This window comes from Aquila chrysaetos, chromosome 13, assembly GCF_900496995.4.
Source record: "Aquila chrysaetos chrysaetos chromosome 13, bAquChr1.4, whole genome shotgun sequence".
NCBI lineage: Eukaryota > Metazoa > Chordata > Aves > Accipitriformes > Accipitridae > Aquila > Aquila chrysaetos.
The window spans coordinates 10,189,178-10,207,500 of NC_044016.1; the positions used below are offsets into that span (position 1 = coordinate 10,189,178).

General features: G+C 35.7%; 1 protein-coding gene across 1 annotated transcript in view; it reads left to right on the forward strand.

The window, feature by feature from the left end:
- The window catches only part of USH2A (usherin), a 395,016-nt gene that overhangs the window by 197,756 nt on the left and 178,937 nt on the right, over nt 1–18,323 (forward strand). Inside the window, 4 exon segments of the mRNA XM_030034435.1 lie at nt 2,394–2,553; nt 3,033–3,204; nt 7,665–7,812; nt 15,342–15,493. Of these exon segments, the coding sequence (XP_029890295.1) occupies nt 2,394–2,553; nt 3,033–3,204; nt 7,665–7,812; nt 15,342–15,493 (632 nt within the window).

Consider the following 18,323-nt stretch of genomic DNA (forward strand, 5'->3'; position numbering starts at 1 on the left):
CCTTTGATCCTGGTGACATTTTGTTTTTTTCCATATTTTATCTTTCTACTCTTTTTTTTAACCTCTCCTCTCCTTCCCTCCCCTCTCAGTATGCTTATCGGTTGATCCTAAAGGATCTTTCTGCTCATATGTTCTGTGTTTCCATTCCTTGTTATTCTTGTTCTTTTAAACTTTGCATGTTTCCCTGTCATGTCTTTTCACTTTTTCCATTCCAGGCACTGAGACACACATAGTAACTTATAGTCACTTGTTTTTTTCAGGGAGAGAAATAAAACATTTTTCCATCTTTCATTCTCTTCATCCTTGACAAAGTTCCTTCCTCTTCAAATTTAACTAGGTATTTCCATAAACTCTTATGCATGCAAGTAGTCTCATCAGCTATAGTGTGCATCAAATCAGGGTTTCAGTACAAGCTACCTTTTTAAAAAAAAAGCAGTTCCTTTATGAGGAATTTTCCTTAAAGGAGAGAAAAATACTCCTCTCCAACCCCCATCCCAAATCTATGTACGAGGAAAACAGTGATCCAACATAAACAAATGAAAAAGGAGAAATCCACTTTTTCTTTTTCTCTTTTCCCCTCCCTCGTGTTATATTCACTCTGCTAAGTGAAGCCCCGCAATACAGCTTCAACGTAGAAGAATGTGTATTCACTGCATACAAGGATATGAATTAAATAGGTGCTATGGATTGCTTTCAGCTGTTCATTTTAGGATTGCTAAAAGTAAAATCATTCTGGTCACTTGTTTGCCCACTCAGAAGATGGAGTATCTGATACTTGTCTCACAGGCTTCCATCTCCATCTGTACTTTTTGTGGCTTCTCTGATGGCAGCTGCAAGGAACAAGTGATCCAGGGAGGTGTACACTAATGAATGCAATACAGTTGGTGCAGTATGTGGAGTTTACTTTCTCTGCTTGCTGAGCCAGCTTGAGCACCTGCTCTGGAGTGTGCTTTCCCCCTCACCCACATAAGCACTGCTTAACCCTGGTAGAATCAGCCCCATTATGTTGATTAAACATGTCACTGTGTTACAGGCATTCACTTGATGATTTTTTTTTTTTTTTTTTTTTTTTTTAGTTATGGCATTTTTTTTAACTCACACTTTGCCATGTGCTCCATAGAACACCACCGCTGAGTGATAATGCATTTTCAGTAAAAATGCACAAGTTTATTCTCTCCTCACACAGAGTAAATCAGAAGGAATTCCATTCTGGCAGGGACTGGAGACATATGAGGGGAAAACTGATGAGAAAGAAGTTGGGTCTACAACATTTCTGCTTTCATGATGTCTTTGTCATCCAGTTGCAATTTTTAAATTTGTGCTCACAAATATTTTTGTACAGAATGATAGTTTGATACTATTTGGTTCTGAAAACACTAGCATTTGTTATGTCTTGCAAAAACCCAGAACTTTTCTGGCATACTAAAAATATGTGTTTATAACATAAGCATTTTACTTCTTTAGCTTACACTGTTGCCAAAACCTCAATTGTCAATTCCTTCTTAAAGGATTTGCTCATTAAAATCTGTGATTTGTATTGTAATAAAAAAAATGAAAAAGATTAGAAAACTATGTCTGCATTACTTTCCTACTATAATTTTTCTGACAAACATTCCTTTATTGGTATAGGGAAGAACATATGAAGCTAAAAATCTTTTAGAATATTTACTCAGTAAAGATGCTACATTTTATTCACCGTTTTCTGTAGTAATTGAAACTCAAGATACCTTCATAATAAATAACCATTTAACAGTTGTTTTGCTCTAGCATTAGACAGGTTGTCTTTACTGAAATATATTTTACAAAGGTTTGGCATTCATGCAGCTGAAGACAAACAAGCAGAGAGAGAACAGACCAATATGAGTGGTGGCAACAATGAGCTTCCTTTGTGTTCATGCTTATAGTGAAATCTGCATGGAGTCAATCATTGTATGTGTTGATGCTTGACATTCATGTATCATACAGCACATATTTTTAAAAAAATATAATCTGGCTGTGTTAATGAACCTGTACTTGTTTTTCCATTAATTTGATTTGATTTAATCATCTTAAAGGTGTTCATTTGGCACTGTAGCAAATTGATATAGTGTGTAACACCTAAGAGGCTAACATCTTTGTTTTGTTTGGGCCGTGTACGTTCTAGTGTAAATGTACTGTACAATGGGGTCATCTAAACCAAAGCATACCCTGTAGACCTATTAGTAGTCAAAATTTGCAGTTATTTGATATTAAACAACCAGCACCTATTCACTCCTCTGAGACAAATCTGAAACATTTAAGAGGTACAGGTCCCACCTCCACTTGATTTTCTGAATTCACTACCTTCTGAAAATTACAGAAAAACAAGGTAAAATTAATATACAAAGTAAATTCATATTCCTTTTTTACCCTAGATTTGGCAGTTTTTACGCCACACCAGTTTCTGCTCACTGCATGCACGCTTGCTGGCTGTACAAACAGTTCCCAGGTCACCTTGTTTACAGCACAGCTGCCACCATCTCATGTAGATGCCCCAGTCCTGACGGTTTTGGATTCTAGAACGATATATGTACAGTAAGTAAGGATTTCTTCTTTCCTGACAACACAATAGTGCATCAGTTTATTCAAGAATTCCAGTGAGTTCAATCAGGGGAAGGGTTTGTGACATAAAATTAAATTTATTATGATTAAATGCATAGAAGTGATTAGTTTAGTGGTTCTGTGAACCTTCTGATTATCACTTGCCAACTTAATTTCCATTTTGTCTTTACGCAATCAGTATAACCTACATATGGGCATAGCCTCTGCAAACTTCAGTGCAGGAAATGTTCTGGTGATATGCCCATTTTGTAGCCCCTGCTTTGTGTGTTACTGTAATCATTTGAATACAAGTACTGCATTAGAGGTATGCCTTAGATTTATTTTTATGGTTGCAAAACTATATTTTCAAATTCTTAAAATAAACCCTACAAAGTCCCCTAAACAAAGCCTTACATTTTTCAGTACAGTCTGAATCTTTGCTGGTCTTAATCATATTTTGCTTTTATTTGCAGATGGAAAGAACCAGTAGAAGTAAATGGAATCCTAGATCGCTATATAATTTATATTGCCAGCAATGAGCAGAATTTTACAAAGTGGAATGTAATCTATAACAGCACAGAACTTTTTCGGGATTTTACTATTCAGCAGCTTTTTCCGGGTACTGAATACCTCATAAAGCTAGCTGTAAGTTTTAAAGATGTGTAGTAGAGGTGTTAAATTTTGAAAATTATTCTGAATTTGTTAACATCTTAAATACTTAATGGTTCACGTGTCCACTTTGTTTAACTTCTTCTTTCTGAAACTAAGGTAGATGAACCATCCTGAACAACAGTAGGTGTTTTGTTTCAAAACAGGCCCTCAAAAAATGTGTATGTAATTTAAATAAAAATTTTCTTCAAGGATAAGCTGGATGATAACAAATAGAAAATTGACCAGAAATATATGAAAGACTTAAAAAATGTCTTCTGCTCCCAGCTCACAGGAAAATGTTGAAGGTATATGAAAATGTTAAGCTTTCCTATTTTGTACCATGTTAATTTGCTCGCTCTTCAGAAAATGTGTATGTAGAAGGAAATAGCAGAGAGGAAAAGAGTTCAGTGTAAAGTAGCAGTTTGTTTATTCAAAACATTTTAAAAGACCTTGGTGTTTTCATTGCATTTCTTTATCATTGGTTTTATTTTGTGATGAAAGAGAACAGCTTCAACTCACTAACAAACCTGAAAATATGTGCATGAAAGCATGGGATTGTCCCTTGTTTTAAGCACACTGTTCATTTTATAACAATACCTATATAAGGATATTTGCTTTGATAAATGCCATAGAAAAATATTCTGCTCTTGATTATGAATAAATTTACATTTATGTCGACTGGGTATGCATTCATTTTTTCTTAACATGCTCTTGAATGTTCTAAATATTATACCACAAAAAATAAACTACCTTCAGGTAATGATAAGGATCTGACTTGAACTTGAAAAAGCAAGGATATTCAGTCTAATTAAAGCTTAGATTCATGTTGAAATTAATTCATTTGTGCCTCGATACTTCAGCATAGTAAATTGTATAGCATATAAAATAGCACCATGTCCAAAACTAAGGCAGTACTTCAACAAATATTTTATGCCTTTATAAGCAAGTGGGACTATCCAAAGAATTTGTGCTGTCCTTCACTATGCCACAGCTCTTCTCTGCTCCTGCCCAGCTCCTGTGCATGGGGGCGCAAGGAGAAAAGATCAGGAGAGAATTAAGAGCTAGGATCTGGAGAGCAACTGGGACTGCTTTTTTTTGTGGCTCTGTCTTGGGATGTGGTTAAAATAAAGAAGTGTTGTATGGACTTTGTTTTTACTTCATTAACGTGTACAGCTTTTCTAGAAGTTACTGAATACATTTTTAGGAACCTTTGATCTTTATGTTTTATTTCTCTTTGTGTTTTGTTTTGTTTTGTTTTTAATATTTGCATTGCATCAGTGGTAACCAGAAAATAAGGAAAGATAATATCTTCTGGTGAAGAAGATAACCAGATTTACCTGGATAAAATGCAATGGTCTGTAATAGGCAGGTTAGAACATCTAAATGTCCTTGCAGCTTTGAAAATAGCAAGTCTAAAAGTGCATGAAATGCCCAGTACCTTTAAGGTGTGATAACCTTCTATCTAAACATTGGACCCATTGTATTTAGAACTTGTCTGACTAGTTTGAGAAGAATGTAATATTAGAGATTTACAAGTTATGAAGCTTAAATGTGGCCAAATGTTATACTTGATGAAAAAACAAACAAAACAAACAAATGAAAAAATCACACACACACACCCCTGGAAAGAAATTGAAATATTTAGTGTTTCACATATAATTTAATCTTAATTTCAATACAACTTTTAAATTAAAACAACAATAGAATACACAATAGAATACCTTCAACACAGGAAACAACTAAATTCTTCCCTTTTTTTTGGTTAGAATGAAATATTTCTATCAGCTAGAACCTTTTTCTTTTCCTTGTTTCACAGGTAATATTAATTTTGTTTTGTATCCATGCAAAAACTGGTTTTGGTTTATGTGAGAAATTGGAAGTTGAGTTATCAAAAGTTGCAGCTTTGAACACAGGAATCAGGATATTCATCAGCAGAACTTTCAGCACCTCACAGCCTGCTGGCTTTAACTTTTGTGTGACAGGTTAATATATGTACATTACATGAAGTTAACAAAATGTTTATCTTTGTATCTTGGTACCAATTTTCACAATTGATCACTGCCATTTAATATGTAGCAAATGTATTCATAAATGAGTGCAGCAGCTTTTATAAACAAACCCAATGCTTCTTTCCAGAAGTCAGCTGAGAACTCTTAAGGTCATGTCTCCATGGATTAGTGCAAAGGAACTTGCTTTTGCTCTGTTCATGCTCTAAGCTGACTGGGTGTGAGCCAGGCCAATCTGAAAGCAAATGAAAAGCTGAAAGGCTGCATTCAGTAGCTGGGGTGGCACACCCATTTATATGACTTGAGTGCTTTTGTGATTTAACTGTTAAGCTAGTATCTCCTCACACCTGTGTTGTGCGGGTAAGCTAGCTCAGGTGCTAGCTGGAGGATGGCCGTGTGGTGTCTTGTTATGTAGTTTGTATCTGTCCTTTGGCCCTCTAGAACCTCTGGTATTTTTGCAAATTGTGCCTCAAATCTGTTTCTCAGTGAAGTTCAGAATGGCACAATGGGGCTCGATCTAGGTGTAGGATTTCATGGCTTTGAGCATCACTGGATGTGATTGCCAGAGTCCTAGCAATGCCCACTCCCTTTGGATACACTGATCTAAAATTCCACCATTTAAAATGTAGATGAGCTGTCTTTTACTGATTTTCATTAGCAGAATCAGAAACTTCATACCCCAGCAAGTTTGAGAGATACAAAAATCAAGCTTCATGAAATTCAAGAAATAAATTAACGGGAAGGCTACTGTTACCGAGCTCTTGAATGAAAAAGCCCTCCACTGTTGAGGAAGGCTTGGTGGAACTTGTTTAGCAAGGCAATAAGGAATGTACAAGGAAAAGGTCTTCCAGAGCTGGTCTTTTTGGCTTCTTCATGAAGCCAGTAGAAGTGAAATCTTTTGAAGAATAGTCTGCCTTTTCTGGAAGGATGATGGTTTTAAACATTTCCTTATCAAAATGCTGACAGTTATCTGAGCATCCATCTAAGCTGACTTTTTTTTTTTTTTTTTTTAAACACTATCATGTTTACAGTAAATGTCATTTTCGGATGTTCCCAAAACTGAGGTTGCATGTTGCATTCTTTCATCTTTATTTGATAGCCCAGACTGAACACAGGGAGTCATTTTGTAGTTGTGTTGGGAGTGTAATTTCCAGTGAAATCAAAACAATCTTGGTGTATAAAATAGCCTCTCATTTACAAACAGTTCTTATTTTTACCCATGGGGCTAGTATACCCTTTTGGAGTGGGATAGGAAGTATGTTGACTGCGCTCTGATTTGAAACACACTGGGAAATGGGAAATTGAAGATAATCCTTTCAAATAAAATATACTAGATTGAGAGAAACATTTTATTCCTGGAGATCTGGACAGCAAGGTTATTTTTCCTTTGTGTGCTGATGATCCAGAGCAGGCTACTTGTCTACTTCAGCATGTGGGCAGCTCCTAAAAACACAGGTGATCTCATAAGTTTTAATTAAGAGTATGTCTGAATCTGAATCTTTGTTAAATTCAGGGTTTGATTTATTTTATTGCTAAAGAATAAAATTTAAAATAAACAATAAACTAAACCAAAAACCTTTAAATACAGTACAGCATTTATATATTCTTCTATATTTTTTTTAACTTCTCTAAGAACTCATCTCTTGTCATTGAATTTAGTGCAAGTAATTGAAAAACCAGCACACTCAAGGACTATAGCTGTGTAGTCTTATGTTTGTGCATGTAAAACTTTAAAAACCTGTTATATGGGGTGATAGGCACATTTTCTTGCACATCGTATTGTTTCATAATAAAGCAAACTGTAAAAATCATGTAATCAGTCTTTTCTTCTCTGGTAACTGAAATACAAATGATTTGTCTTTGTTATCCATAAACATGTAATAATAACTGTTACATATTGATTTATAATAGACTGGTTTTTCACTGTTTTAATTGCATCTGCACACCACTCTGCTGTCATGAAGTGCAGTACTGTCTGAATGGCTTTTTTTTCTCAATGACTATTCATCGAGATAATTTTTTAAGTACATTGCAAGTTGGCCAGTATATTCTGTGTCTGGAACTTGTGAGAGCTTTTCAGACAATTCTGGAAGAGTATTGCACTGTAAATGATACATATTGTAGTGTAATTTTCTTTAACTGTGGCTGCAAAAGGAGTGGAAATCTAATTGTGATTCTGAAATTGCAGTCAGATGCAAAATGCTGCAAGTCAAACATTAGTATAATGTTTTAGCTATATTATACCTGAAAACTAAGTATCATGAGTAGCACATCTTGTTACTTAAGAAAAGAGGTAAACAAATCTATGCTAAGAAAAGTATCTTCTGTGAAAAGCACAGACTTACTACGTTTAGCTACATAAAAATTATAAAACTTTACCAAAAATCATTGCTAAAATTATTGGTATTACATTGAAATATATTTATTTGTTTTGATTCATATTCTAAGGCTTGCACTGGAGGTGGATGTTCAATAAGTGAAGCTAGCACAGCTCTAACAGAAGAGAGTACACCAGAAGTTGTTCCTGCTCCAAAAGCCCAGTCATATTCATCTGACTCCTTTAACATCTCATGGACTAAGCCTGAGTATCCGAATGGTAAGTGAACTCTTTTAGCCTCAAGTTAAAAAGATGATTAGTAAAGGTAAATTAATATTCTAAATGGCAGCTTATATGTGGTGCTTAATTTTTAATGATCATTTTAGCACATAAAATACCTGAGATAGTATCATTGTCCGTAGCTAGGAGATTGTGGTTTTCAGCCTATAGTATGGTTTAAGTGGCTCAAAAGTGCTCCCTTTTGATAGTTCTTGTGTACTGCATCTCATTGTTTAATGTTTTCCAGGACAACTGAGCTGAGGAATAGGCATTCTTGGAGAATATCAGTCTAGGATGTTCATTTTACCCTCTAATAAAACATTAATTTCTTTTACATTAATTGATATGTAATAATCATTAGATTTGTGTTCCGTGTAGTCATCTTGAAGGTATATATTTCCATGGCTGTGGAAGTTAAATAATATACCCTCTTTTGTTTAGAAATGTTTTCCATTGTGAAATATCCACGTGTAAAACTTTTGGACAAATTTTGTATTTCTAATATTGCGCAGTATCATAGGGCCTTGGAATTCACCTTGATTTTATTATCATGCATATAACAGTTTAAATCACAGCAGAAGATGTTATGCAGAAATCACTGAATTTAAAGCAACAGAAATGTTTTTCTTCATTGGCTTATCTTATTGACATATATCAGTTATTTATCACAGTGTTTTCACATGAATTTCATTTTTCCACTGCAAGTTTTTCCCCACTTTCAATTGTGGTAGACCACGTCCTACTTATACAACTTCACTACAAGGCACTTTAAATGATTCCCCCAAAATTGCTGATTGTAAAGCTACATATATGTAATATTCTGTAATGTCGTACATTACTTTTAGAAAGAAATAAGAGTATGTCATCTGCTGTTAAATAATGTATTTGATATTTTATGGTTCTTTGTCTGGAAGTCATATTGGAAGATTTTTGTCTCCCAGCCCCTTAGAAAACCTCTAACCCCATTTCTAAAATTCTATCGGCATACCTGGCAAAGGCTTAGAGGAAGGCAAGGAAGAAGGAAAAAGGGGATGAGTAAGGGATGGGGGCAGGGAATAAGGGGGGAAGGAAGGCAGGTTGGCCATGTATGTGGCTTAGTGGCTAAAGTCTGAATAATGTTCAATGAAATGGGCATTTTTTTACATGTAATAGGTCATGTCAGGACCTGATCCTGTTATCCTTGCAATGTGGGAAAAAATGCAAATAGTTTAGAGAGTGGTTTAACTAATCAAAGAAATATAAATACATACATACATACATTTATATATGCATATCAACAGCACAGGATAAAGACCTATAGTTTGATAAATAAATTTCCACAAGCTTCCTTTAAAACAACTAAAAGTTGGGAATACATGACTAAATTTGCATGTTGTATCTTGTTGTTAATACAGCATTTACTATGTACTATTGTATCTTTTAAATACAATAAATAGGTTGTTAGGAAACAACTGAGGGTGTTAGTGCACCCTCAGTAAGTTTGTAGACGACACCTAGTTGGGTGGGAGAGTTGATCTGCTTGAGGGTAGGGAGGCTCTCCAGAGGGATCTGGACAGGCTGGATCGATGGGCTGAGGCCAATTGTATGAGGTTCAACAAGGCCAAGTGCTGGGTCCTGCACTTGGGTCACAGCAAGCCCATGCAGTGCTACAGGCTTGGGGAAGAGTGGCTGAAAAACTGCCTGGCAGAAAAAGACCTGGGGGTGCTGGTCGACAGCCGGCTGAATATGAGCCAGCAGTGTGCCCAGGTGGCCAAGAAGACCAACGGCATCCTGACTTGTATCAGAATAGTGTGGCCAGCAGGAGCAGGGAAGTGATTGTTCCACTGTACGGGGCACTGGTGAGGCCGCACCTCGAATACTGTGTTCAGTGTTGGGCCCCTCACTGCAGGAAAGACATTGAGGTGCTGGAGCGTGTCCAGAGAAGGGCACCGAAGCTGGTGAAGAGTCTAGAGAATAAGTGTTATGAGGAGCGTCTGGGGGAACTGGGGTTGTTTAGCCTGGAGAAAAGGAGGCTGAGGGGAGACCTTATCACTCTCTACAACTACCTGAAAGGAGGTTGTAGCGAGGTGGGTGTCGGTCTCTTCTCCCAAGTAACAAGTCATAGGACAGGAGAAAATGGCCTCAAGTTGCACTAGGGGAGGTTTAGATTGGATATTAGGAAAGATTTCTTCACTGAGAGGGTTATCAAGCATTGGAACAGGCTGCCCGGGGAAGTGGTGGAGTCACCATCCCTGGAGGTATTTAAAAGACGTGTAGGTGTGGTGCTTAGGGACATGGTTTAGTGGTGGACTTGGCAGTGTTAGGTTAACGGTTGGACTTGATGATCTGAAAGGTCCTTTCCAACCTAAATGATTCTATGATTCTATGAAATACAATAAATAGCTTGTTATGAAAGCTGTGAATCTGAACTGAATGAGCAACAGACGTGACAAGAATCAGGGGAGTGTTATAAAAGAAATTATATTCTTCTGTCCCTTGTCCCTTCATCCATGGAAGCTAGAGGTTTCAACAGCCTTGATTACAACACTGTTCACCTTTATACTGGGGTTTTGAACAATGCGTTTAGGTAATTACCAAATTTGCCATATAGCAGACTCCTCTGTAATCCCGAATACACCCTGTGTAGGCCTCCCAAATGTATCTCCCCTTTAAAAATGTTCTCTGGTATTTTCACATCTCTTCACTATTTGAAGCCCATAGAGTATTTTTCCCTTGGCACTGTTGTTACTTTGTGTGATATGCGGATACTATGCGTGTTGCTGTTAGAGGGTTTTCCTTAGGGTCAGAACTGATGGAAGGCATTCAGCGAAGTCAGCTGCCACTGTCCTGCCTTGCAGGGAAAGGCTGCTGCTTTTCACCTGCGAGCTCTTGCTGAGTGGTTAAGAGTGGAAGAATTGCTATCTCATGAGCATTTGGCAGCCAGAAGGGCATTGGGGGAGCAGGGAGTTTGTTTTTTCACCATAGCATGCTCACACTTGCACAATGAAAGGGTATGCAAATTTTCTCTCGTTTTTCATCTTCTTCTTCCCCACTTTTTGGGGAGTTTCAAAAAGGTCACGTAACTAGTAACACATTTTCCCATTCTCCTATTTCTTTCTTTCCAATTTTCTATTTCCATCCCTTTATTTCATAAAAAGAATTAAAAAAAAAAAAAAGCAGCTCTATAACTTTTCACTGAGCAACTGCTTAATCAGGAAAGCTTGCATTGTTCAGTAACTTTGTTTTGTTTATTCTCAGCATATCTTTTGGGCTGCCTAGTGGCCACGTCATTTATAATCGCTCTCTGTGTCAATATTTTAAAACTGTGTGGGAGGCTGAAAAATATCATAGTTGAGAAGACTGAAATATGAGAAAGACCAGCAGAAGGAACTTTCCCTTAAATTTTCTTACTTCAGCATTTTACTGGTATATTCTCATAGTCAGAAGTTCTAATGTAGTTTTGTTTTTTTTTTTTTTTTGTTTGTTTGTTTTTTTTGTTTGTTTTTTGCAAAAAGAAACTGTTTGCCACTTTTGGCTTAATTGGTTCAAACTCGGTGAGTTTTAGTCTACTAGGTGTAAGTAGTGCTTTTTGAAATTACTGAACTTGGCTTTGTTTCAACTGGAAATCTCAGAATTGCAAAGATTGTTGTGTATCTCCTTAAATTGTAATCTCCTTAGTGATCTCTGGGGCCATTCCTTTATCTTCCTCCTCCTTTCTTCTGATACTACATGACAGAAGTTACTGTTTATTTCCATGGGCTGAGGAAGCTTATTAGCTGTTGCTGTTGTTGAATGGGTGTGTAGGCTGACTGGGGTTTGAACAGCATAGACTTACTAGGCTCTCTTGATACACATGGAGTCCAGCTGCTTGCCACCAATTAGAAAAAGTTAAGGGGGATTAATATGCCACCCTTGAGGCCAAAGGTGGCAAGTAGGATTAAAGGTTACTTGCCTTTTTCATAAAGATGGTGCAATGGGGGCAGTCAAGCTTTGAGATAAGGGACAATCTTGATGTCAAAGGCTAATGTTATCCAAACATGGATATTGAATTTCTGGGCTCTGTTTTTGGTTGAATTTAAGGCCAATTTACATTATTTTGTGAAAAATTTTCATTTCATAGAAAATGGAAAATGATACACCTAATTCTTAGTTGAAAGTTGCTTCAGAAATGTCATTTATGACATTTTCTACCAGGTGTAGAAGAAAGACATTTGAAAGATTACATGCTGAATATATTTGTAATTTGCACATTTTTTTGCGTCTTATTTTCAAACCAACAATAACTTGTTGATGGGACATGGCCCAGAAGTTTGCCACTTTACAGCAGAACCCTCTTCTGTTTCTATCACATACATGTCACATGTAGATAGTGTAATATAAGCAATATTGACCATTTAGTTGAGGGCAAGATATGAAGAGGCTTCTGAAATGACATGTGGCATCAGATATTCTGTTTTGAGTCTTCATTATTCTTGTGGCCTCCATAAAAAATCATGTATTCTTCAGAACATATCCATTAAAGTCTTGCCACATAGTTTGAGGTCTGCTCTTTTAAAATCCATTCACACAAAAAAGTGACCTTATCTCTTTTCACCATTGAAAATTTTCCTGAGATGGTCACTTGTCAAAAACTTCACTTCACTTGTGTACAGGTCATAGATAAAATCAAGTCTTGATTTGGACTGTATCTCCCAAGGCTATATGGAATTTGTATGGGAAATATTAGGTATAGTAAAAACTGATTTATAAAATTATTCAGTGAACTAATCCAATACTTGTTCCTGCAAATCCTTGTGCTTGTGAGAGATGACTTGTGTTTGTAGTCAGTGAAATTGATGTAGGTAAAAGTATGTTTGCTTAAGATTTGACCTCTGGATTGTACCTTAAGAGTAAAGTGCTTGTAGCACTTTAGATTCAAAACCTCTTTTCATCTTTAATGTCTGGAATATCATTGACAGATTATATGGCTTTACACGGGAAGGGGAGAGGAGGAAGAAAAAGGGAAGCGTGTGTAGCTTTCTTCAGTTTAATCTTAAGTTGCATTGTTGGATTTCTATTCAAATGTGAAACATAGTTGTACTATAGTCAATAGAGATTTTGTCTTCAGTGAAACCAAGATTTAATCTAGCTGCCTAAACTTAATAATTTTGAAGAAATGGCATCTTTTAATGGTGACTGTGTCACTCATGAAGCCTTGTAAATCACAAAAATGCGTTAAACTCTTCAATATTTCATGGATGGTAAACTTCAGGAATGTCTAGCAAGTCTTGAGAAGTACAGAAACTTTGGGCCGACTTTGAACTTTTTCTTAGTATGGTTTGGAAGCATATACTGGTGAAATAGAGAGGCTAAGTTATTTATTCCTGGCCAAAAAGAATTATTGCCTAATTTAGAAAAATTACTTCACATCTTGAAGGCAGACTACTAGCCCTTTTGTTCTGAAATGTACTTCTTTTCTTTCTTTTCATTCTGTAATTTTCTCCATCGGAGTAATATAAGGGAAAGGCAGAAATAAAATCAGCTTATTAACGGTGATTGTTCTCTGACAGTACTAAGATCACTAACAAAAGCTCACAATATTGACCAGCAAGCTGCTCCTCAGAGTGTAGATGCTGCGTAGTGCTGTGGTTTAGGAACACTTTAAAATAATGGTCCAGTTAATTAATACTGAGTTACAGTGGGGGATCCCACTGTACATATGACACCCACATTAATATCAAATGATCTCATTATGATTCGTGCTGTTACCATAAACGTCAAAGGAATTAATAGTGATTTGTCCATTACTTTAAAGGGCTAGTGCTACTGGTATAGGTACTTAAAGTACTTCAGTGTTTGGGGTTTTTTTCCCCTGTAAAACACATCCTTAATGCCAGCATTCACATTTTTCCTCTGAGATAAATATAATATTTTTTAATATATAGATATATATAATTTGTTTATTTAGTGTAAGGCAAATATCAACCATTAATGCCCTTGCTTTACAAGCAAGTAGACACAGAACCCCAAGGGATTTTTGCTTTAGGAAGCCTGTCAAATGTGGTAGGATTGATAGTGTGAGATTTACCAGGACTTCCTCCCACACACACGTCTCTACTGTCTGACTTAAGTTTAGTCTCTCGCTTTTCTAGAAGAGAAAAGATTCGAGGAGTCTGTGAATCACTTCACCATACTCTGCTGTGCATTGCTTTAGCATATAAATCTTTTGAAGTATAACTCTTCAAAGCCCAGCTGAAACAGTTGTGTATACACTTTTATTTACGAAGCATTTCTGCATTCAGTAGAGGGGAGAATCTTTTCTCAATTTCAAACAGAATCTTCCTCAATGTAGTTTCAAACAATTCAGACTGAGCTATATTTTTACAATACGAAGATGTTTTCTATAATGGGAAGATGAGAAGGCATCCTCTGAACTGAACTCACTTCTAATGAATACTATAGCTTTGCATTTATTGGCCTTAAGATTTCACACTTAAATAGCTTTTTAAAAAGGAGAATATTCCAAAGTGAGAAAGATGGAGGAATAGCCGTGAGAAAAAGGATTCCGTTGCAAGCTCAGCTTCCAAAGTTGAAGCAAAACTGTCAAGTTCAGTCTTTAGTTCATTAAATTAAAAACACTGTGTTTGTATAGTCTGTACAGGATTCATGCTATCCTATCATGCACCTTTGGAAGAACACAGATTTAGATTTCCTTATAAATGAGATAAGCAATCACTTGCAATTTTTTACTCAGTATTAGCCAATTACACCAGAAGGACCATTCTTTCCTCTGTCTAAAAGTCTTACTAATGTTTGTTTTGAGTTTGCAAATAGGTTTTCTTTCATTAGATTGAATAAGTAAGGAATAGTTTACTTCAGGACTTTTTCTACAGCATACTGAGAAGGAAACAGCAATTCATACTATTTTGTGGTTTTGTTTAGAAAAGTGGGTAGAACTGTTTTCCAAAAAAAACCCCAACCCCCGAATTAATGAAGTATCTAGTTAGTTGGCAAAATGCAGAAAATCTAAGAGAACTATCAACAAAAATGAGTATCAATAAGGCTTTTTGTGTGACAAAATTATTTCTTACAGATTTATTGTAGTTATAGCACTGGCCTGAGTTGTCCTTCAACGTTTCAATTATATTGTAGATCACTTTTTTTTTTTTTTAGGTCTAAAGCTGTTAAGATGTGAGATGGTTTTGTGTGTCTTTCTAGTTCTTGTTTCGATAGCCATATGCAGAGTAGGCTGTGAAACAGAATTGCCTCAGTTTTCCTGATTCCAAGGTGATGTTAGCTGCTTTCCAGAACCAAGTTTGTTAAGGGGTAATCTTTGGAACAGTATAATTGTTTTGAAAAGATGCAATCCACTTGCAAGGTTTTCAGCAGTTAAAGATGGGAGAATGTGTTTCTTCTAAGTGTTGCATACGCAGTCCCGCTAAACACTTATCTGCTTAACCGTACACTGTTTGAAATACTACTACTACCACCCTAATGTCTGTAGCATTAGTTTTCTTCTAAACTCTGTAGCTCTTTAGATACTAACTGAGAGCTATCACATTGTTTTATAGGTATCATTACTAGCTATGGATTGTATATGGATGGTGTTCTGATGCAAAATTCATCACGGCTAAGTTTTTATGCTTATGGACTTGCTCCTTGGAGTCTTCATTCCTTCAGAGTCCAAGCATGCACTGCAAAAGGTTGTGCTTTGGGTCCACTGGTGAGTACCTTAATTTGCATTCTGGGAGTGTAATAAATGTCAGATGACAGTGAATATCGGAGTAAATGGTGATGATTCACTCTGGTCAGTACTAGCCCATCTGGCAAAATGTGACATTTAAAAAAAAAAAAAAAAAAGCCTTTTTAAGAGCTGCTAAAGATTTGATAGGTCATTGTTAGGCACTGTTCCAAAGCAGAACATAGGTACAGTGAAGAAAGGCAAAATTTGAGGCTGAAACACACATTATTGAAATTAAATAGAGTTAATAGGTTCGAAAGGTGCAGATGTGCTTTAGCCAGATTTATAAGGACGTATATAAAGAAAGAGTTACTGTTCCAGTAATGAGCAAATTTCTAGCTGCCTGACTGAAAGGACTGAAGTTAATTTGAGAATTGCAGAAGCCAGAAGTGGCAACAGGAGCAAGGAAAATATGGTGATGCGTAAATATCTTTTGAATGCAAGTATGTGATCAAAATATTATACTGGACATATTTTAACAGTCTTGTACAACACCCCATTTTTTCAGGATTTGAGAATACAGGAATATTAAATTTGACATGTGAAAAACAAGCCTTCTGAAGCTTTTTTATTTTGTTAATGGTTTTTAGACATGTAGCTGAACTGATAAATCCGGTATGATTTCATAGTACTGTAGCTGATGAATAACTGGAATAATATCTACTATGCTTAGTTTTGTTTTCAAGCATAACTGAGAAGGAAACCTCTGTTAATTCTGAGATTTAGTTTTTGTTTAATTCAGCTTTATGTGTGCACTTTTAATTTTGCTAACAAGAAAAGGAAGAAAAAAGAAAAAGGAAGATTTGGGAGTTTGTCATGTTGTTCTGTTTATTTTTCCATCATAATTTATAGTATCACTATATCATGCTCTGGGAAGAACTTCCAGATTTTATTTCTATGATATAATTCATTAGTCACATTTCCAATATTCTTTCCAAGATTGCTTTCTTTCAAATGCTGGTAACATTGTCTATCTGTAGAAGACTAGACTTTATAACCATTAAACATTTTATAGCTTGCTCTACTTTGAAGGATATTTACCCTTAAAAGCTTGAATGGCTTTTTGCCAGTTTTTCTTGCACATTTTTTACAACTTCACATATACCCCAAAAGCAAACCTTGTTTTAAGGTATTCGATGTCCAATAACCTAATCCATTGTGTTAATAGTGATGTTTAAGACAAGTCGTTACCGGACTTTGCATACAGATGAAATATGTATGTTTTCAGTACTTCTGTCTTATCAAATAGGCATCAAAACGACAGAACAGAATGGCAGTAGTTAGGGTTTTAAAAAATATTTTTAGTAGCCTTTTTTCACATCTCCACTGAACTGCAGACTCATAACTTTTCAAACAATTCAAAGTAGGGGTTGCTGTAGCTGATACTCATCTGCATCCCATGATCAGTACGCAAACTGTTTTCCAAAGCCAGCGATCCATCTCTAATCACAGGAATTGAAGTACAACATCTTTATTTAGGCTCACCTAAGTGCTGCCAGGAAGTTAAAGCACTGCATCTTCATTTGATTTTTCGAAACATTTTTGTATCAATTACAGAATAAATCCAGCACTTAAAAAAAAAAAAAAAAAAAAGAAAAAGAAAAGAAAAAACCCAACTGTTTTGCCTCTACTCTAAATAGTATGGGAAACATCTTCCAGCAGTAAACTGATATGCTTCCAGCTATTTTCATTGCTGATCTTTTGCTTAATGTGCCCTAATCAATGAATGAATGCTATGTGATTATCCTAAATACAGGATTTCTCCAGTTTATGTTTCTGAAGGTGGCTCTCAAGATCTTAATCAGTTATGAGAGCATTAGCAGTGAGTGTGTTTCAGTAACTTCTTTATTTGGGTCAGATAGTTTTTGTTCAACTTTTTTTTTTTTTTTTTCAGTGACTATGATTTATTTTCAGGTGAGATGCAAATTGGTAACATGTAAATTAAGAAATGCTAAATTTTAATCTTTTTCTACTAAAGCCAAGATTTTGCTTTTGTGTCTGTTCTAATTGGTTTTTGTTGCTTAAAAAGGAATAAAAATATGGGTTATCAAGAAATACTGTGACCTCTAGTAGATTCTTTAGAGGAATTCAGGAGATCTGAAATTCTGCTGGGTTTGAAGTGTGTTAGCTTTTGTAAATATCCTGTAAATAAATGGCAATGGTCAACACTGAATATTTGTCATGTCAACGCACTGCTATTAAACTTAAATTTCAGGTTTTTAGCTTATGTGTATGCTAGTACTTCCTTTTTAAACTTAGTTGAATGACAAAGTTTTCCCAATATTATTATTATTCCTATCCTATGATTTAGTGTTACTTATAAGATAGCAGAATATTTTTTATTAAGTTATTAATCAACACATCTGAAAGTATCACAGTATTGTGTATAAAATAACGTTTAGAAAAAGAAATATGAAACAGGTTTTCTGTGCCATATGTTTATATACAGAATGTACATTTTTTACACAAATATTATTTTCAAAATACACTGCAGAGGTGTAGCTGTAGAGGATACTACATATACTGATTCTAAACAGTGTTTCAATATTTTTTTATACTGGAAAGAATAGCAGGTCATAAAGAAAAGGCCAGAGACAATACAGCTGTTGCAGCTGTTTAGGATGTGGTACAGATTGCTACAAATTCATACTGGTTTAAGAATATTTTAATCCTCTTCAGCAGAAAAAATAGTTGGTATTCATTTCTCCATGTTTCTGACATGGTGAGATTGGAGTACCTGCATTTAGCAGCACAACTCTACAGGAAATTAGTTTAGAAAGCGCATTTTAGTCAAATTCTTCCATAAGGATGT